This window comes from Halichoeres trimaculatus, unplaced genomic scaffold, assembly GCF_033239565.1.
Source record: "Halichoeres trimaculatus isolate MK-OKI-2021-1 unplaced genomic scaffold, fHalTri1.1 fHalTri1_scaffold_16, whole genome shotgun sequence".
Taxonomy (NCBI): domain Eukaryota; kingdom Metazoa; phylum Chordata; class Actinopteri; order Labriformes; family Labridae; genus Halichoeres; species Halichoeres trimaculatus.
In genome coordinates this window covers 7,350,287-7,372,055 of record NW_027437194.1, presented here as the reverse complement: position 1 = coordinate 7,372,055, position 21,769 = coordinate 7,350,287, and the positions used below count along the sequence as shown (strand labels likewise).

The 21,769-nt window shown below is 39.1% G+C and overlaps 1 protein-coding gene across 2 annotated transcripts in view; it reads left to right on the top strand.

Moving 5' to 3' along the window:
- Positions 1-21,769, top strand: part of rxraa (retinoid X receptor, alpha a) — a 263,628-nt gene that overhangs the window by 219,336 nt on the left and 22,523 nt on the right. The window contains exons 6-8 of one of the 2 annotated variants that reach the window (XM_074690115.1): positions 9,010-9,160; positions 13,320-13,499; positions 19,712-19,896. In XM_074690115.1, coding sequence (XP_074546216.1) covers positions 9,010-9,160; positions 13,320-13,499; positions 19,712-19,896 — 516 coding nt within the window. The remainder of the gene's footprint in view (positions 1-9,009; positions 9,161-13,319; positions 13,500-19,711; positions 19,897-21,769) is intronic. The other variant, XM_074690116.1, reaches the window with a different exon arrangement.

Below are 21,769 nucleotides of genomic sequence, written 5' to 3'. Positions count from 1 at the left end.
GCATGATCATAAAACCACTTCCAAAACTCCCCGTCTGTGACACACTTAAGCCCTGCATCCACTAATGCAGCCTGAAACTGTTCCATGTAAAGAGGAAACCACGATCCAGAAGATGGACTGAAGCAAAGTGGAAAACTTACCTAAAGGTCTTCTGTTTTGTTTTGTTTTGTTTTTTTTTTGTTTGTGTCTTTTTCAAAAACTGTATGTTAGCTATCCCAGTTCTTGGCACACGGTTTTCTCTCTTACCTTGACATGTTTCAACTATAAACTTTATGTAAAGTTCATCAGAAGAGAAACAAGATGTTGCTCTGAATAGTCTGTCAGCTAATTTATATGATATTTTATATGCAGATAGACTCTTCAAAATTATCAATAACAATTTCCTTGGGCTTTGTTTGTTAAGAGCCCAGGGGTGTTAAAAGTTAGTGATAAAAAGGAAATTTAAAAAATTAAAAAAAAGAAATTTTAAGAGTCACAATTGACAAGTGGCCTATTTTTTCTTCCTGTTTTTTAATTAAGACAGTAAGTTGACAAAGATAGAATAGTTCACTAACTGAGTTGAAGCCTGTGTGCATTTATGTTTGCTGTGTTTTTTTTCTGTGTGTGTGTGTGTGTACTTTTTGGTGTCAAACAGGTGTCTTCCCAACCCTTAACACCATTATAATTCATTCTAAAGAGTCTTTTAACTGCAACTGCACCCTGGAGGCCACAAAACAACAGACCCATTTGCTAATACCACACTCTTCTCCTTACGTTGTCACACACTAACACTCGTGTGAAACCCGATCCCCCGTCTCTACTAATACCTGTCCATTAAAGCCTCACACCTCCAAACCACTGCGATGAAGACGAAAGTTTCCTGCTCATTCCTCCCATAGTTTGTCGAAAGGTCGAGATAAGTTTGCTATTAGGAGGAAGTGATTGTCACCAGGTCATGTCAGAGGTGAGGAGGTCACGCGGGGTTATCATTAAGTGACATCCTGACCTGATCCCTGTCCACAGCTCATTGGGGCGACTGATTAAGGTGTTTTCTCCTGTCAACACAAGATTGGTATCCAGCAAGCTTGCACCTCTTCGCTCTTCGTGCTTTGGCTTTGACTGTTTCTAGTTTCTTGCCTTGGAGCAAAAGGGAATTAAATAAAAAATGATTTTGGTGTAGGTAGTGGTATTTCTGGGGAATGAGAGTTTTCTAATCCTGGCTGTGTAGTTCTGCTGTATATAGGGAAACCTTATGGAGTAATTCTGTGAGGAGGTTTTGAAAGAACACTTTCAGTCTAACTTTCTCTGTGTTAGTAAAGGTGCCCTTGAACTGGAAAGCAACTGAAGTTCCACATGAGGGTTGTGCATTGAGGAGTGGTGCACTAGGATTTGATGTCTGCTTTTGAAGTGTCTTTATGTGCAAAGTCTGTGCTCTGACTCGCTGAATCAAGCTAAGCCCATCTTAAGCAGAGGCCTCCACTGTCTCTGCTTCTCTTTTCCTTCTGTGTTCACTCGAGGGACGACTCCTTTCTTTTCATTTCAACACCATGTGTGTTGTCACAGCATACTAATAGTTTACAGGTCCCGCTCTGCTGCTAAGGTTGTTCTTTTTGTTAAACTGAATCACGACTGAGGAACCAAGCCAAGGTACAACTAGCTGTTAGAGGAGACTTCAGCTTCTTGCAAATTGTTGCAACAAAAACACTTTGATGAATCTTAATTTCCCACTCCATTATGTTAATGTTGATTTCTAATGATCAGTCTCTTGACAGCAATCTACGGTGGTGGTGGTGGTGGTGGTGGTGGAAAAAAAGTGTTAAGGCAGCCCATGCATTTGTGAAATATTGCAGAAAGAATACCTCGTAGGTCTTTAAGTGCATTTTTTTTTGGTACAGTCACAGACAAGATACTAAACAAATCTTTAAAAAAAAAAAAAAAAAAAAAACCTTAAAAAAAAAAATAAAACCAATTGGTTTCATAAAAATACAATAGAAATTTTGAGTACTGAGTCATTTTGGTACCAGTGATCCTCCAATGAAGGTTGCTCTTTTTTAAAAAAAAGACACCATTTTTGTTGCCTTGCTTTGTTTTTATTTAAGGCCAGCGCATTTGAAGGTCTAGAGACATAAATGGCAAAAACAAGGATACTAATGCAGGAAGCAGACCTGAAGATACAAATTCTTAGCCGTGAAGTGCTGATGCAGTCCTTCAGCAGCTGGATGCACTCTGCAGAAATAAACGGACCAATAAACAGCTTGGAAGAGATATCAAGATCTGGGTGTCTGAGGGTTTCTTCAGCAAGAAATGACCGCATTCCGATCCACATGTGCAGGGAAAACCACAAACAGTCTCAGCAGCAGCGGTCAAACCAAACATGTACATGGCCCACTTCAAGATCATGGCTTTGAGAAGCCACTGATCAGTGATAGACAGAGGTTAATCTGGCTTTGTTGGGCTCAGGCACACAAGAACTGGAAGAAGGTTCTGTGGTCAGATGAGTCCAGTTTCCATTTTTTTCTTCCTCTTGCTAATGAAAGGGGAAACAGAAGACCAGGGGAAGCATCATCTTCAGCATGTACAGTACTTCCCGTCAGCATGGTGGAGGCAGGATCGTTGTTTGAGAAGTGCATGAGTGCTGCTGCTGCTGGTCATCTTACTGTCTACGATCGCATATTGAACTTTGGCAAGGACTGAGCCATTCTCCAAACTAGGGATGTACTGATCCGATTCACTGATCAGTATAGGCGCCTGGAACGGCTATTCTTGGAGGATTGGATGGAATCAGATAGTGTCCAATGGCATCTGATTTTGTTACACGATTGAGCCTGATCCTGTTTTCACGTGTTTTTAGCACCGTCACGCTTAACGGCTACTGTAAATCAAACCACGTTGCAAACCTGTCCGCTGTGTGGGACTACTTCTCTTTGGAAAGCAATGGTAGTAAAACGGCGTCTTGCAACATTTTTAAAGTGAGTGTTCCTTGAGGAGGTACCAGCAGGGCTCAGTTTAATACAACAAATTTGATTCGGCATTTACAACGGAATCAACGGAGTACAAGATTTTATCGGAGAAAGGTGTCAGTATCAGAGATGTATCGGCGAAACATATCGTGAAAAAATTGCATCAGACCAGAAGTCAAAAAATCCATATCAGGACATCCCTGCTCCAACCCCCCTTTAATTCTGTTCTGTTGAGTTCAAAACTGGAGGTTTCAACAAGATGATGCCCTTTGCCAATCCTGAAGGAGCAGGAGAACTTGGCTATAGGAGCACAGGATCCAGGTCCAATTACAAATCTGTTTTCTTATTGAAAAGTAAGACTTCATAATTTCAAAATTTTCATACTTTTATACATGGAAGTGTTTTGCAAAATCTTGCAACACACATACTGTAAAACCAAGAGGTTTATCAACACAAGAAAGGTTAATACCACCTTCCTGCAAGTCAGTCTCTTGTATATAAAGTTTCTGTGCTAATGCATATCTCTTTTCAGTGCAATCACTTATTTTGCGACGTAAGGTTTTCAATCCGGCTTCCTATCTGCACAATAGTTGAGCTTAGCACACAGTGAGTTTGATAGTTGTTAGGTCAAGACTCACTGCCCCTTACCAATTCCCCTTGCCTCCACCTCTGCAGGTGTTTTCAGCTAAACCAGCACTCCACAAGATGTATTCACTTTTGAATATGCCACTAAATGTGGAATGCATCCCTTTGTCGAGTCAGTCATCTGAAATAAGTTCAGTTTAATCCACACCTTCAGCTCCTCTGGGTCATTGCACCTTTGAGAAAACATTAATACTTTTTTTATGCATATGGCAGCATTATGCTAAGACAGCGGGTGGTACAGGACACATAATCACACATCACAATTCAGTGCAGAATCCGACACCCATGAGCAGAGAAAGAGACCCCCAATGTACTGGATGTACCAGTCGAGTGTCCTCCACAACATGTTATGTAACACATGCACCACATGAAACAGTGTTGTTCAGCTGGGACATTACAGCGGCTCGTGTTGAACATTGTACTCCGGGAATCTTATGTCCTACATTTCTAGTCCTTGATGTTTAAATGCCCCTCGTTTGTTTCTCTCCTTCGCTCTGTAAAAGTTTTCAAGTAAAGCGTTCCACTTAAAAAAAAAGAAAAGCAAAAAAGATAGACAGGCTGCGTGTGAGGGGAGGATTGTCAAGGGGTTTCCCAAGACGGTGCGGCTGTACACAGCTGGCATACCTCCCAGTGAAGGGTCACATGTATGTGTAGTAGGGGAGGTCGCACATATTCTATTTCCAGAGTCAGTCCTGAGCCACTTTAATCCCCCCGCCTTGCCTCCATTACTGTGGGCACAAGAGAAAGAAAGAACCCCCCTCAGCATGCCCACCCCACTGTGCAGCGCAATGTTGCTAAGATTGAGTTGCACTTTTTACTGAAAATAGATTGTGAGTAGAAGAGTCTTTTCTGTCAGGCAGACAGTGGGGTTTTGATAGAGACGATATCAGCAAAGGAGACAGCTTTGAAAGCGCTCTGCTGCAGGGGAAAAGACTAGACTGAATCGTTTAACTGAGGTAAGACGTCACGTTGTGCGTGTGCGCTGAGATGTAAGCCAGTGTGCAGGAGTGTGGGTGTGTGCATGTGACGCCAGAGCTGGTTCCAAGCAAATGATGCAGCTGTGCTGGTCCCTTTGAGTGGTGCAGACACTGAAAAAGGAGCAGTGTGTGTGTGTTTGTTTTTGCTGCACACAGCAGAATTGTATATAATAAAGTTGACAATAAAGACACTTTGTAAAAAAAAAAAATACAAGTTACAACCATGAGTTGATCATCAATAAAAGAAAGTATAGCTCTAGAATGCTCTGCAAGGTGATGAGTGTCGAATGATCCTTTTTTTTTTCTTTCTTTGCTTAACCTTTGTGTTCGTGTGTGTGTGGTTACGCAAACAAGGTGTGAAGAGTCAGTCAAGCCTGGGTGTCAGGGTGTGAATTGAACATTTTCATGTGGCAGAAGGTCTTAACCTTTTCAACCCGCTGGAGCAACCAGTGGATCCATCAGTCTGATGCAGCCAAACATTCAAACCTACACGAACTCTCGATTTTTAAAATTCTAGTCAGGCTCCAAAGTCAAGTTCCCATGACACCACATACCACGCTGAGTTATGTGGAAATGTGTAAAAAATGATGCAGAAGACATCCAGAATTTTCTGTTTGAAGTTGAGGTAAAGAACCATGGTTGGAATATTTCACTCCATGTAAGCATTCTTTGGCTTCAAGGTAAAAGGGTATGTGGCACTGCTACATATTTTTCAGACGCTGACGCTATTTAAGAGGACTCAAATGTTTGAGTAGAAGGTGGAATGAGATGCCAGGGGGGAAACAGCAGCTCCATGTGCTCCTGTACATTATGTTTTCATGACTGTGTGTACTCAATGTTATCTGCACATTCATGTTAATGCATTCATCTTTGTATGTGCAGTAGTATAGAAGTAAAGATTGTGCATGCGTGTAGATGATAGGGCTGCAAAATGTCAGTGTTCTTTAATTCAAATATGAAATGAAGAAGTAAAGACTTACAAGTTAGAAAATGAATATGAAAAACTCACATAGTGTGGATCCACCTGTAGTGTTCTTGTTTCTATGGTCAATGATTGCACTGCACTCAGCAGAGCAGGGATGTTAGTTGTCTCACTCATCAGTAGCCAAACGTGCGACTCCCTAGTAGATGTTTTTTATGTCCTGCATATAAATATTTTTTAAGGTTTAAGTTTTGAGGATTGTATGACCCAACTGTTATAGCAACAAAAACACACTGATTTGAAAAAAGGATGTCCGTTAACACTATCCGCTAATTTAATGTCTTCATAGATCTGTTGCCAAAAGGCAATTTAAGATTTAGTCAATGCTCCTACACCCACATTTTTTGACCTGTCGGCTTGTTTGTGTACAAACTTTAATCCCCATTGCACCAAAAGCTGATGCTCTGAATCTTTCATACGAAGAGCGCCTGGTGAAAGCTTCTATCGAGTGGTGTTGTGGGAACTGCAGGAACCAGGGCTGTTTGGAGCTTGAGCTCACAAGGAACAGAAGGTCAGGATAGCTTATCCTTCCAGCTCCATTCATGCAAACATATTCAATGCAATTTGTTTTATGAGTTATCGTTATTCATAATTTATACTATTGATTGTTTATGTTGTCTTTTATCATTTTTTTAATTTGAGAAAATTTTGAAAATTAAAAATATCTGAAGTCAGAAACATCCATGAGACACAGGTATATATGTTTAACAGGGCACTGTCATGAACTAATACATTATGTTGACACTTCAGTAATGAGGATAAAGAAAAAATGATCTGTTAGAAAAGGGACTAAAAGTTGGATTTAAAGGTGCAGTATGTAAATTTGAAGGCATTTGCTTGAACAGCTGTGATAGAAATGGAATGTATTATTCATGAGCAAGCTTCAGGAGAAGGCTGACGTCTTGCATTGCCATGTCTGAACTGTTGTGCAGTAAGTCAAAACAGAAACATGCTGCAAAAGCCTGTTTCCGGTATGGATCAGCACAGTTTGGTACAGGCTGGATCAGTAAAGCCTGATCCTTTTTGCATTTCCACAGTTAACAATGCCCTTCTTGATAGGCAGTGTGTAAGCCAACACAGTGTACCCAGCTAAAAAACTGACATAGAAAAAAAACAAACAAAAAAAAACTACACAGTAAACAAAGAGCAACAATTGAAGACATCCAGAATCCATGTTTTTTGTAATTAGCATGTGGCTCTTTGTTACAAAGCTCAATTAAGCTTTGTTTTCAACTTCCAATCCAACTTTACTTCTTAAGTACTTTAAAAACAGACACTTTAGACCAAAGTGCTGTACAGAGAAATTAAATCATTGAAATACAATAAAACAAATAAAAGAAACACTCCATGTAAATTAAATTAGAAAAAAAAAGACATAGAAACACAATTAAAAGGCACGAAGAAGAGCAAAGCAATCAAATATATAAAAAATAAAGAGAATTGGGGATTGCTGTGTTTTAAAAGCCAGAAATAAGAGGTGGGTCACAAGAGGAGTTTGTTTCAGAGAAGGCTGTGTGCAAAACAGTTGCACTAGGATTCTTTCGACCAATCAATGGACTGTAAAGTTTCTAGATCCACCTTTGGGCGACAGGGGTCGGTAATTTGGAGACCCCGTTCTGGTTTTAGTTGAATGAAACACCACTAGTTGTGCGACGTACCAAGATGAAGCAAACTGAACCACTTGCATCACACTGGAAAAAATTAAATCTTATCAAGTTTTTTTTTTTCTTATTTTAAGCAGAAAATGTCTTTTTAGACTTAATATGGGATACATGCACCTGACCAGTCCAGAATAAATGTCTTATTTCAAGTTATTAAAGGCAAAAACTAGGTCTGCAGTGCTTTACATTATTTCATTTTTGAGAATTTTTTTCTTGTTCCATTGGCAGATGTTTTTTTTAAATTGTTACAAGCAATTCAGACCTCATTGTGTCTTAAAATACCTTAAAATAAGGCATTTTTCTGGACTGGTAAGGTGAACGTGGCTCATATTGAGTATAACAAAATCATTTTTACTTGAAAGAAGACAAAAACACTTGATAAGATTTCAGTTTTTTGCAGTGCAGTTGGGAGACAAAATAGAGAAAAGTGGTTGTTGTACTTTGATGGCGAGAACCTCTTGAGCTTTAAGTGGACTGTACCTTTAATAACCCCTTTAAAGGGTTAAAGCCACCTATCATTTTCCATAAGGGTTTTGTTGGTGTTTATTTGCATACTGTATGTTTGGGAAACAGCAGTGTTTGCTTCGGTGTATACATCTCCCTGCCCTTGCAGTGCACAGCTCATGTCCTTTGTCAGTTCATTGTAAACACAGCTGCGGACAACAAGCTCTCTTCAACTATCTTGTTTGTCTCCTCTTTATAAAAACAAAATGGGTGTTCTGTCTTGTCTTATCCCGGCAGACTGAGCCAGCATTTCTTCACTACAGTAACAGCTAATTATAGAGCCAAGAACTGTTAGTGCTATCAGACATGTCTCATATGTGGTAACTTAATGAAAACACGTCAGGCTACATGAGACCATGCGGCTGCTCTGCCAGCTCTGCTCTGGCTCACACCCGCCACTGGTGGGTGAGCCTGAATATGTTTAATTTTATTTCCCTTTTTCTTTTCCAGCTCTAATATCTTGATAGCACAAGCTTCATCAAGCTTTTACTTTTTCATGTTTTTCACAGGCTGCTACTAATGGCTATGAAGCTTCGATCCCATCCCGAACATTTTAGGATAATTTATACCCTGCCCCCCTAATATTTATCTCCTCTAGAAACAGCATGGTGCTAGTTATCATAATTAGCCTCGCCTCGTTCCCCACTTTGAGTAAGAGGTGAGGACGGGTCATGTGCAAATGAATTTTTTCAGAGCCCTTTCATCAGACAGGGAGGGAAGTAGCGATTGGACCAAGACTAAAGGCTGCAGTTACTCTGCTGCTAAAACAAATGCTGTCTCTTTATTCTGCTGTACTGTTAAATTTTGCAGTGGAGTTATGCTAGTGCTGAACATTTGGGAGCCAGCGGGTCTTGTTGAGAGCATGAATAAAAGAGTTCCTCGGGTGGAGTGGTGCAGGATCCTGCTGTGCTAGATTTAGATCTGACACAGGAGGGAGGAGAGACGCAGAGGGAGCGATGAAAGAGTGCAAAAGAGCTGCTGACCAACTGTATCCAGTATCAGAAGTCATAACATCCATTTTTACTTTCTGTATTTATAAATTCTTCAGGATGATGTGCAGTGACATAATTCACTCTGATTTGTTTCCCTCAGTTGTGTGTGAAACCAAACCTCCCTCTCCTTAGCAGACCTGGCCCTTGTTCAATATTTAATGTCATCAGATAACTACGCTGCTCTCGCTTTGCTGTGTGACAGGCTTGTGTAATAGGGACGATGATGTTGCAGGATTTTGTTTTTTTTTTTTCTTGTGGAAGCAGCTTTTGACCTGTCAATGTGTGTGTTTGTGTGTGTTGATGTTCCAGCTGAATTCTCCGATGAACTCGGTCAGCAGCACAGAGGACATAAAGCCTCCGTTGGGTCTCAACGGCGTGATGAAGGTGCCCGCCCAGCCCTCAGGGACAGTTGTGTCACTCACCAAACACATCTGTGCCATCTGTGGGGACCGCTCCTCAGGTGAGTGAAAACATACTGGGACGAACAGCAAATACAGATCAGGGGTCTCAATGTTTTGTTCTGTCATGGATTTAAGCCAGAGGGACTTTTCTCAAGTGTATCCACCAGCCTTGTTAATTCCTCCTTTTTTTCTTTCTTTTTTTTAATTTATTTTTTTCATTTATTCTGTTTGCAATGGCAATGGTTCTTTACATGAAACTTTTGAGGTGCTTTCAATATTATAGGTAAAATAAATGTGAAATTGACTGGTTAAACTGTTCAATTGTGAATTTTTCCCTGCAGAAGATTTCATTTCATTCCTTAGATCTCCATCATAAATAATTTGTATAATATTCATTCCCTTATTTATTTATTTATTTATTTATTTATTTATTTATTTATTTATTTATTTATTTATTTATTTATTACTGTATTTATTTATTTATAATTGTTATTGTTTTTATTTTTTTTTAAATTGTTACTTCTATTTTTTTTTTTTTACCTTTTTTTTCTTTCATTTCAAAATTTAAAATTTGCTACCCAAAGTCAAACCGACATTTGGGAAGAATCAGTAAATGATTATAATTAAAATTAAAAAAAATAAAAGAATAAACAAGTGTGTCAACTATGGTTAACAGTGGGATTTAATGATTAAATTGAAAGGAGAAAATGGAAAACTGCTCCATAACAATGATCTAAAACGAGCAAGTCAATAAAGATAAGATAAATGTGTTTTAATCTGAAGATACAACTCTTCAGTCTACACAGTGTCATAACTTTATTTGGAATTGGGGAAGAGAAACAAGTTTTAAATGTTTGCTTTTAGATATCATAAAAAAAATGATAAAGGTAAAAGTTTATCATTAGGGGAAAAAAACTCCTTCCCTTGTACTATGGTAGTGAGTATTTTATTGCGAAATGATGAGAAAGTAACAAAAATCACAACACCTCCACTCTCTGTACATTCCAATATGTTTGTTTTCCCCTCATTTCTTTTCCTTCTCAGCTCTCAGGAAGCAAAGTGTACAGCCTAACCAGGCAGGGATGAGTTCTAGCCTAATTTTTTTTATTGTCCTGCCTCTAACTCTGACCCCCCTGTCTTCTGTCTCTTACTATAGACTTTTTATCCTTTTGCATGGTTTCAGGCGTTTTAGGTAATCTGGTCGTGCTGAATTGGTTCAGTTTATAATTGAGGTGATCTGCCTGGATATGATGGATGGTGGGAACTGGCATGGAGAAGGGTTGCCCCTGAGACTCCAAAGCGAACTGTTAAGTCTCTCTGAGGTGTCAATAGTCAAACTTAATGAAACGCCAGTAAAATGAGCTGCCTAGGTACAGTGTTACAAAACTGTCCCAAATTACCTAATAGTTCAGTGTTACTTCAGTCATCACAATCTAAAGAGATAAAGTTAAACTGTGGATATGAAATGCTTAAACTTCAATGAAAAGGAGACTGTCTCTTGATGTGCACATGACTTACAGCATCAGCAATACATTTGGGGAACTGTATCTATAATTTAGGGAAGAATTGTGGGAAAAAATATAAAAATAGTTTCTAAGCAGCTGGTATAACTCGAGACTTTATGTTGACCAAATGAAAAGAAAATGGGACTAGCCAGCATGTTGCTAAAGCTGGGGTTGTGACCACATGGAGAAACCTCCAAAGAAGATCCAAAGATGAACTCTGGTCAGTGAACACCCCACGGGCCGCTCTGGCAGAACTACACACTGCAGCATTCTAGCAGTGGGAGATCTTCTTGGAAGGACAACAGTCAGTGGGACTCTTCACAAATCTGGGTTAAATGGCAGCTCGGCCAGAAAAAGAAGCCACTCCTGAGAACATGCATATGAGGTCAGAGCTGAAAGGCACATAAAAGGAACTGAAATCATGAGGCAAAAGATTGTACGGTCTGATGCAACCAATCCTCAGTTCAGCTTTTACTAAAAGAGGGACGTGTCATGTCTGAGGGAAACCAGGCGAAACCCATCACTCATCTCATGGTACCTCTACCATGAAGCACGGTGACGCCACCTTCCTAATGCTGCGGGTAAAGCTTGAACACCCAAGGCAAATCACAGCAACTTTCTGAGAGGGAACATGTCGATATTGTGAACCAAGAAACCATGACAGCTCGATGTGGGAAGCCCCTTAACAACAAATTAGAATACAGTGAATCATAGCAAAAGAGCCGAAACTTGCTGTAACTGCATTAGACTCAAGTGTCACTGTGGCCCATGTTGCTTTGAAAGCAGTTTTTAGTCCATTCCTGTTTTCTGTCAGTCTTCAGTTTTCCTATTATTATAGACAAAAAGCACATTAAACAGCTTTTTTTTTCCTGTATCCCATAATTAGACTTAATGATAATTTCTTCAAATGGGCAATTTGTGGTGTCTTATTGCTTAAAAAAAACATGTTGAAAGCACTTAGGAGATAAACAAGGACAAAAGTCCAAAATAATCCAACAAATGTTGACAACTATCGACAGAAGAGCACTGGGTGTACTGTACATCTCTCAGTCCACTCATTTCTACTGACTCCTATCAGCCACTGTTTCTTGTTTAATTTAGTTCTTTCCATGGAGATATCTGGGTGTGATCAGCATAAAATACAGCTTGACAGATTTTTTTGTTTGTTTGTTTTAGGTCTTATAAATCTAAAAAGTAAATTCAGACTTGACTTTTGTCTTTGAATAACTTAAAAGGAGAAATTTTCTGGACTGATAAGTTAAATGTGGCTCATTATTGAGTATAAGACCATTTTTACTTAAAATAAAACAAAAACACTCAATAAGATTTCATTTTTTTGCAGTGTGCTTTTGTCTACTCAGGTGACATTTAAATCATTTTTTGCAGCCCAAAATAAAAGTATTTATTGATAATATCTCGGGATGCTTTTCTCCCAGTTAAATTATTTTACAATTTTTGGGGCACCAATTTTGATTTAAATTGGTATTGTCAATATTTCTGATTTTTGTGAATTTGGTTTGCTTTTTCAACAACAGATCAAGTGAAAGGCATTGATGTCTATTGGCTATATCAGGAGCCATATTTTCCCCAAACATGCATATCATATTTGTCACTTTTTAAGAATTATTTAGGGGTATGATATCTCTCTCTTTTTTTTTTCAAATCAAGCTTAGAAACAAAGACTCAAATGAAGGACTTAAATTTGAAAAAAAAAAAAAAAAAAAAGATTTTCAATTAAAATATAGTTTAAAATTGTTGAACAAAATATCCCTTGTATCCACAATACAATAATTTTTTCTCCCACCCCTAATAATATCTTTTGTGTTTGGTCAAGTTTACTTTCTCTTTCATCTAGGAGATGCTCTCACTTGTGTGACTAGAAAAGAAAACATTTTTATTTCATTTAAGGAAACTTTTGCTTTTTCACCCAACATAAGCTTACCTCAGGTTCTTTTCTTCATTAAAAGCTACAATTTGGTTCAAAGCATCTCATCATTTTTACGATTACAACATTGAACGAACGCTATTGGCTAGGTCTCTGGCTTTTGTTTTTTCATGGTAAACAAAAAGCCCCTGTGTTTAAAAGTTATTCTGGGGAAACCCTTAAAACGTTTTCTGCCTCAGGATGAAGTGGGATATCAAATTCCGAGGACAGTTTTTAGTGTCATCCTGTGTCATTGGTGCTACATGGACCAGAAGAGGGAAAAAATCAAAACAATGTGAAATAGCAGGTCATGCTTCATTTGGCTGTTCCTTTTTTGTGAGAGGGGGTGGGGCTCTAAATCTGCTCTGGTGGTCTGAGCAGTAAGGGACTAGCAAGGGGACAGCTTCAGCAACACTACAGAATCAAAAACACTTGATCTGTTATTAAAAAAAGGCAAGTTTTATTTCCCAATTCTTTGAGGGCCCCTGCAGATGATCATTTGTGGGTTCATTTTTACTTCCTTGATTCTGTTAACATCCAAAGATGATTGCTGTTCACCTCAATCAGTCTCTCAGTCAGTTCCAGAGTGCCAATCACATTCCTAAAAAGCTCGCGGAAAAATTACAAAACAGAATGGTGGACAAGCCAGGCAACTGTGTCTGAGGAATGTTTGCTTGTTGCCTCATCATCAAACCATAAACCTTACAAGCTTAATACAAAAAAAAAGATGCAGAGACAATGGTAAATATGCCTTGGACTACATTTCTTCTCCTCTGTTTCTCTGATCAGGTAAACACTACGGGGTATACAGCTGTGAGGGCTGCAAAGGCTTCTTCAAAAGGACAGTGAGAAAAGACCTGACCTACACATGTCGCGACAACAAGGACTGTGTCATCGACAAACGCCAGAGGAACCGCTGCCAGTACTGTCGCTACCAGAAGTGTTTGGCCATGGGCATGAAGAGAGAAGGTACAGCACATACCTTTGAGGATAAAGTCCCATTTACCCATTCCCTCAAACCTGTTGTCATTCACACACATACACACATTTCATTTGATAAGCTAACGAAGAAAGACCAAATAAAACAAACAATTTGGGTGTTAGATTTGTGAAGATTGGGGTATCTTTTTGAAAGCATTCCCCTTTTAAAGTCATTCAGTACTGGAAGTTCAAAGTATAAAATATTTCAGGGCCACTTTTCTCATCTACAAGATCTACTGTTTGTTAGGACACACAGTTACTGCCCACACACAGGAAACAACATTTTGCAGCAGAAGTACCTTAAAGTCTAGCCTCTTGTTGGATCAGAGGAAATTACATCTAACATTAGCTGCAAACCAGGGCCCTTTCTTTTAACTTGTCAGGGGAAAAAATGATGAAAAGCTGCAAACATATTGTAAGGTTAGAAAATGAACCCTCATCTCCTGTCTTTTATTTCTAATAAGAGGAGGTCCTGAGGGAGTTCAGTTACCTCACTGAAGGAATAAAAACATAATAATGGAGCTATGTGAACTTTTACCTCTTTTACATCCTCTGGAAATCACCGCGAGGACTAACCCTCCTCGCCTTAAAGTCTCCTAATTTCAATTAAAAAGGAAGACGTATGGAACCTCCTACCTCCTTACTGTGAACCAACTTCTTTTCACAAACACAAACTTATTTGTGTTGCCATTTTACAGGACACTTAATGCACAAGATTTAATCAAGGGCCTTAAATTGGATAATGTGTTGTAAGTGCATAGCACATAGACAACATGCAACGCGTTCTTCAAATTAGAGGCTACTGACCACATGAACACACTGCTTCTCCTCTTTTCTTGAGTGGTTAAATCAGTCGTATGGTCGAGCCTCATGCAGAGACAGTGTCGTTTAGAGAGTTATACCACAAACGTTTAGATTTAAGATCATGTTTAATGTGGTTGAAATGCTGCTTTAGGAATACGATTTTAACTGAAACGGGACAGTTTGCAAGATCTTTTTATAACTGATGCTACTTTTTAATGCTTCCTGACTTAGTCCTGTTATTTAGCTTCCTGTGCAGGCACACTCCTCACTAAAATATTTACATCCAGCTACTTTATTTTGGAACTTGGTATTGATTGACACAACTCAAGACATACCAGCATAAGCCAGAGGCCATAAAAACGTCCTCCTTACATTACTCTGTCTATCTGCATGGTATAGTAAGCTTGTCCTTGCATTGCTACTCAGAGGTCTTTGGAGCTTTTATTTGGTGATATGAAATATTTTATAGATAGTGTTGTATTGATCTGTGTTGCAGAGTTTCATCCACTCCTGACTACACTGAATCCCTGTTCTTACTGAATGAATTAGTAGCTCTTGGCAATGAGAAATGTACAAGCTTGGCAGCAGAAATGAAGTGATAACTTTAATCAATAAATTAAAAATACGAAGCTATCAGCAGTATTTTTCAACAGCACTTTTGTCGGCCAAGCTTTGTTTACAATTTACATCAGCAGCCAGCCAACCAAACTAAAGACCATCTGAATAAGTATCAAATGTTGTGACTTAACGGCTGAAATACACCAGATGCGTCAGCAGTGCTGTCTACTTTCTGTCACGGCAAATGGATCAAATAGGTTTCTATTTAAGTCAATGTGTCAATTTACACTGGATCAGTTCTGTGGCAGTTTGTCTGTGTGGCTGGTCCGTCATGTTGCTGGTATTACACAGCCATCTTATTTTTGCCAGACGTGGAGCTGAGACACATAAATTCAACATAGGAAAGATCAAGCGGGACAGGAAGTGTGACCGGAAACTACTTATAAACACCAAGTGACTCTCAAAATGAAACAAACCATGTCATGGTAAACAGACATAATGAGCAGAGCCAGACCAGGAGCCAACAGGTTTGAGGTTTTACAGCCTGACCTGAATGAAGAGAGACTTACCCGTGGAGTAGGAAGCACGGAACGGTTCAGTCTTGACTATAGCTGTCTGTCAGAAATGCAGCTTGCTGGACTGAATGTCAATTTACGCAGCCGGTGTAAATTGACAAATGAATGCAACAAAACAGACATTTCTATGGCAAGCCGTTTTAACATTTAAAAGCTAGTCTGGATATGCAATGCAGATAATTGTAATTCAATTTCGCCCAGGCAAAAAGAACATTCCATATATCTGCAAATGCGTTCCGATTGTCCACAATCGTCATTTCAGATGTCTTCAACGTCATTTTGATGGGCGAAATACGTCACTTTTCGCCATTCATGTAAATGTAGTTCCTCATTCCAGATATTTACTACTTCATTTTGGATATCCAAAATGTAAACAACAGATATATGCAAATGAGTTGTAGATATCTGTTTCTCCAATTCAAGATATTTCTAAGAACATTTCGACTTGACAGAATTAGAATTACTTCTTTTAGGTTTATCTGTAATTCAAATTCTATCGAGTCAAAATGTTTTTAGAGATATCTTGAATTGGAGAAACAGATATCTACAACACATTTGCAAATATCTATAATTCACATTTTGGATATCCAAAATGACTCAGTAGATATCTCAAATGAGAAACTACATACAAATGAATAGCAAAAGACGTATTTTACCCAGTCAAAATGAAGTTGTAGATGTCTTAAATGACAATTGTGGATAGGCAGAATGCATTTGCAGATATATGAAATGATCTTTTTGCCTAGGTGAAATTGAATTACAGATATCTGCATCACATATCCAGTCTAGCATTTAAATATCAAAACTGTTTGCCATACGTATCTGGTGTATTTGAGGTGTAACAGTTGAATCATTTCCCAGTAATGCAGTCACTTTTATTGATATATGGAAACTTTTGAACAGCAGTAGTCCAGAGAAAAAATAAAAGCCTTCAGGTGGACAAAATTTCAATCATCAAAGTGGTTAGTAATGTCAGCCTCTATCACAAACTGTGATTTACAATGTTACGAACATGGGACACAGATTGATAAAACAAACTTTTCAACATTAGCATTAAATAACTGAACTGGATCTCTTTCTTATTTTGCAAGGTAATATAAGAGTTAATAACCATAAACAGTTCAGAAAAACAAAAACCATCATCTCTTTTTTTGTATTCCTTGATGTACACAAGCATTTCACATAAAGCAATAGAATAATCTTCACCCAGACACACATTTTATTGCCTTGCACGATTTATTGCACTCTCTTCATAGCCTCTCAATAAACAAGACGGGCTCTTAAGCACCGCCATTGTTTAAGGAGGTAGTAATTGTTTGATGCTGCTCCTTTTGGCCTCTGCTCTTGGCAACTGAGTCTGTCTTGTAAACATTGAGCAGACAAACATCTTTCCTTGCAGTGTAGTACAGTGAAGCACCTTCAATGAAAGATAGCAGAGCCAATAAGATGAGGAAGGGATTTGTAGTGTGAGGGGGAAAAAAACAGTGAGGTGTGAGTTTTAACACTTCACGTGGGTGTTAAAAATATTAACGCTCTCAGCAGTGCTGCTAAGCACTCTTTCGCACATTAAATAAAATCAATCACTGTCTCTTGGCGTTATGGTCACAGCAGTTACAGAATACAAACATAGAGTGTAAGGATTGCAATGTGTATGCAGTGTAGTCTGAAGGTGGCAGCTGTGCTCCAGGTGAGCATGTGCAGGTGTGTTGTTGGATTCTTTCGTTTTGATTCATTTGTTTGCAGGCTGCTCTTTCCAAGGCCAGTGTGTCTCAACCTTTGTTTGGCCTCTCCTCCCTCCTTTTTTTTCTTTCTATATCATTGTTGGGCTCTTTGCTCCTTTCAAGGATATTATCATTTACTGCTTTTTGCCTCACTCACAGTGCTGCCTAAGCCTCCCCCAGCACCCTGAGGGCTGTGGTTAGAGAACAAGGCAGCAGTAGCCCAAAAGGCTAAGCGAATCCACAGAAAAACAGGATTAAATGAATTTATGCTCTCCCAGTCAGGAGAGTAGAGGCAGGGAGGAGGGGGAGAATAAAGCTAACATGATTTCAGCCCTCCTCACCTCTCGCTGACTCCAACACAAGTATTCTACCCTTGTGCTGACCTCTACTGCCAGACAGCAGTTCCTCTCAAATGGGGCCCCTTCCCTTCTCCTCCTCCAACAACCCCTGCTTCCCTTTCTCTCCCCCCAACAAGACCACGGCCTCTCTGGTTCAGGACTTGGAATAGAAACCAAAGTAGGGGGAAACGTAAGAAGACAGATCATCCTGCAAACCAAGAGTGTGTGTGATATATGAGTTTGTGTGTGAGGCAAGACAGCTCTCCAGGTGTGTATGTTAGCTTGCACGCTGACATTGAATTTCCAAAAGCCCTTTATCATTCAGTACATAGTGTCCAAAACTTTTATTAATCCATGTGGGGAGGATAAAACTTAGAGAAAGCCGCACAGCCTTCTTCAGTGGTTTTCCTGATTTAAGTAAATTATAGTCTTTTGAAAAGACAAAACACACTCACACAAATGCATCTTTTCCATCCACACTTGTGGGTGGAGGTGCGGTTTCTCTTGCCTCAGCCACAGTGAGTCTCGGTGTCTGCTCAGCACACAAACCATTTCCTGTGTCTCCTCGCCAAGCCAATCAGATGACAGAACTGACATGGTTTCACTTCAACCACTTTTTTCAAACAGGACATGAAAAAAAAAATGTTCAAGACAAAGTCTTCATTGATTTGTGTTGAGTGTTTTTTTTTTTCATACAAGCTGTTCCGGCAACCACGCATGGCCCACAGATGCTGTGACAGGCAGTTCATTATTTACGCATGTGTCTGAGAATGATTCCTGTACAAAAGGAGCTGGATGTTTGTCACGCTGCACAGCAAGAAAATGGGTCTTTGTGATTCCGAAGCTTGGACAAGTCCTTGAACAGTTCCATGTTGATGCATTAGGTACAGTGTAGGTCTGAGGTCTTGTATGTATTTTAATCTGCACTGCCCAAACAATTACTAGTGGAACATTCTCTAGAACATACGTACAGTCACAATACAAACAGGGTTATGAGCTTTTCACAGGGACACAATAAATGTAGAAGGCATACATGCAGCAGTGGTAATCCAACACTCAAGGATGCTCATAGAAAATATAGAAAAAAAGTGTGTACCCATGAAGTTGTCGACAGTTTATTGACTCGAAATAAAGAGTTCAAGTTTTCTATCAGTGGGAAGAGAGAAGGTGAAGGTTGTTTCATCAACTTCTACAAGTTTGTTGTGAAGGAAGCGCATCCAGCTTTTCTCAGAAAACGGCAGAACCTGGAGGCTTGTTGCCAAGCTCCCATGAATGATACACTTTTTTTGGTATCCGTTCTGAAATTTCTTTTACAGTCAGTTACAGTCAGTAAATGCATGGCCTCTAGGGGGCAGCAGTATCATCAAACAGGTTGAACCGGACCCATGGCACTGATTTGTTATGGTGCATTCCATTTGTTCTCAGAACTGGGAAGTGGGGAGTGGGAATGACGTCACCTTGAAGTTAACTATTCCGGTTAAGTCGGAAATACTTGCCATCACAGCAGAATTTCTGTATATAACATTATTGTAACAAACACTAGTCAGGAATACTAAGATAAAAAGTATATAACCGGAGTTTAATTACTGTTTCCCCCAAACTCTGAATTTTCTACTGGAAACTTGGGGTTGGTGTGGGTGCTCCGACTTGGAAGTTGGAAACTCCGACCTTGCATTCCCACTCGGAACTCATAAATTCCAACTCCCAAGTACAAATTTAACGCATCATTAGCACGTCACAGGGTTTTTGATTTCTAACGATGAGCTAATCAGTATCTCCTTTGTCATCCATAGACGTAGTGGATTATTAGCATTAGCATGAGATTTGGATCAACCCGAAAGGTAACTCCAATACTCAGGGCTAGTTTGTGGTCACAGTTTTAAAAAGTTGCTGCCATATGAAATGGGACTGGCTATGTATTAAGTCAAAGGGGCTCAAAATTATAGATTGCTTTATAAAGATAGATAACTTCAAGAAGTTGGGCATTGGGTATGAATAGCCAGTGTTTCTGCCATTTAACTGCTTTCTATTAATCAGGTGTCACTGTATTCCTTGTTGACACAACAGCTATTCATAAATGTAACTTTTATCCTTAAGATCTTCTTAATAAAATACTGAAGACTGATTCACACACACATTGCCTTGACCTTTTTTAACACTGTAAATTGAACAAAACAAAAAACAGCAGTAGTGACCGGAACCAGTTTTGTTACATGCAGCCGTTCAGGAGGAGCGCCAGCGAGCCAAGGACAGGAATGAGAACGAGGTGGAGTCCACCAGCTGCGCCAACGAGGACATGCCCGTGGAGAAGATTCTGGAAGCGGAGCAGGCGGTGGAACCCAAAACCGAAACCTACATTGAGACCAACCTTGGTGTGCCATCCAACTCGGTGAGTAGATATTTTTATGTTTCTAACATATCACTTACTGTTATCCTGCAACAAATCAACACTGTGTGTACATGAACATGCCTGTGGGCACAAACATACGTTCTCTCACTCCTACAGAGAGTTCACAGAGGGAGATCTGCTTTGATTTGTGCTAGAGGCTGCTGGGTGCATGTTTTCTCATATACTTGCACAATAATCAGGGGTTGATTTTTTACAAAGTTGTTCTTTTTCTACATTCTAACCCTGTGTAACCTTTGCCTGGCTGCCTCCCAAAAGTGAAAAACAACATGACTGTTTTGACACAGCCGCTCTTAAAAGATACAATAAATATCACAAAAAACACTCAACTGAGTCTTGATAGAGAAACCAGCTTATTCAAATTCATACTCTCTTTTTTTATAGATATGAATATTACAATACCTGATTCTACCGACTTTTTTAGAAAGCTGATCCATTTGAAAAGAAAGAAAAGAAAGAGAAGGGGTAAAATGCACACCTGATAAAAAATTTAAGACCAGTTTAAAAAGTGTGCAAGTTTACATTTTGCACAAAAGGTTCTGAGTTTTAAAATGCAAGAAGATGAAACAGAATTGAAACAAGTTCATCAGTACATCATAAGTTTAAGACCATTGTTAAAAAAAAAAAAGAAAAGAAATAGAGCCCCACTTATAATAGAGATAAAAGTTTCAAAAAAGGAATCAGTTTTGTGTTGCTCCAATGTTTAGTGTCCCATGTTTGGTGCTCCCTGAAAAAGTCCAAAAAGGCATTGTTGTTGCATTGTATGAGACAGGGCTTCGGAGATGTTATTTGTTGTTAAAGCCTTTCTCTAGCAGACGCCATCTGTTGGTTATTGGGCTGCATTTGGCACCAGTAACAGATTTAATTTGGGTTGAGGATCATCCCATTTCTTGACAGCCAATCAAAACCTCCAGTTCAGCGCAGTTGAAATTTTTGGGGGTCTACCACTTGACTTTTTTGTTCCATAACCCATAGGATTTTTTAATATTTAAAAAATAACTGTCTTGCTGCGTCCAACCTCAGCTGCGATGGCGAATTGTGAGGAGCCTTGCTTATGCTGCTTACTAATGTGGCCCTCTCAATCAGAAGGTCGGGGTTTGATTCCAGCTCCTGCAGTCACAGGCCAAAGTGTCCTTGAGCAAGACACTGAATCCCACTTCTCAGTGGTATATGAATGGTTGCGAAGGTGTAGGTCAAAACCAATGGCTCCTCCTTAGAACTTCCTCTACCATCAGTGTGTGAATGATGTGTGGTGAATAAGACTAGCAGCGCTATATAAGTACTGGTCCATTAACCAATAGTCTGACCAAGATCAAAGAGAGAAATCTTTTCAGCCTTTGCCATCAGGAGGTCATGACAGAGTATATACTTGACAGAAAATGACATTGAATCCACATTTTTGTGCTGATTTTGTCTTTAAAGGCTGTGGTCTTTAACTTTTCATCAGCTGATGAACAGACTGTTACACTTTAGTAGTTCTTTTAATGAATTTCTTTTTTTTTTCTTCACTCCCATTTCTTCTGTTTGCATTTTGAAACCCCACAAAGAACCTTCTTAAGATCAGATATAATAGTGCAAAATCTAAATTTCTGCAATTTTTCAACTGGTCTTAAGATTCTGATCAGAATGAGGAACCCACCTTTCATTTCTGTCATTTTTCCCTCAAAGAAAAAAAACACCAGTTGTCTTATGTTTTAAAAGTTTGAAAATGTACTTTATTGAATTCTATAATTTATAGTATTTTCAATTATTTAGGATACAGTATACCACTGTTTGTGTGTGGACAGTTAAAGTAAATCGCCAGTATTCCTTTCAAAATGGACAATAATATCCCCTCACATACTTTTCACTTATT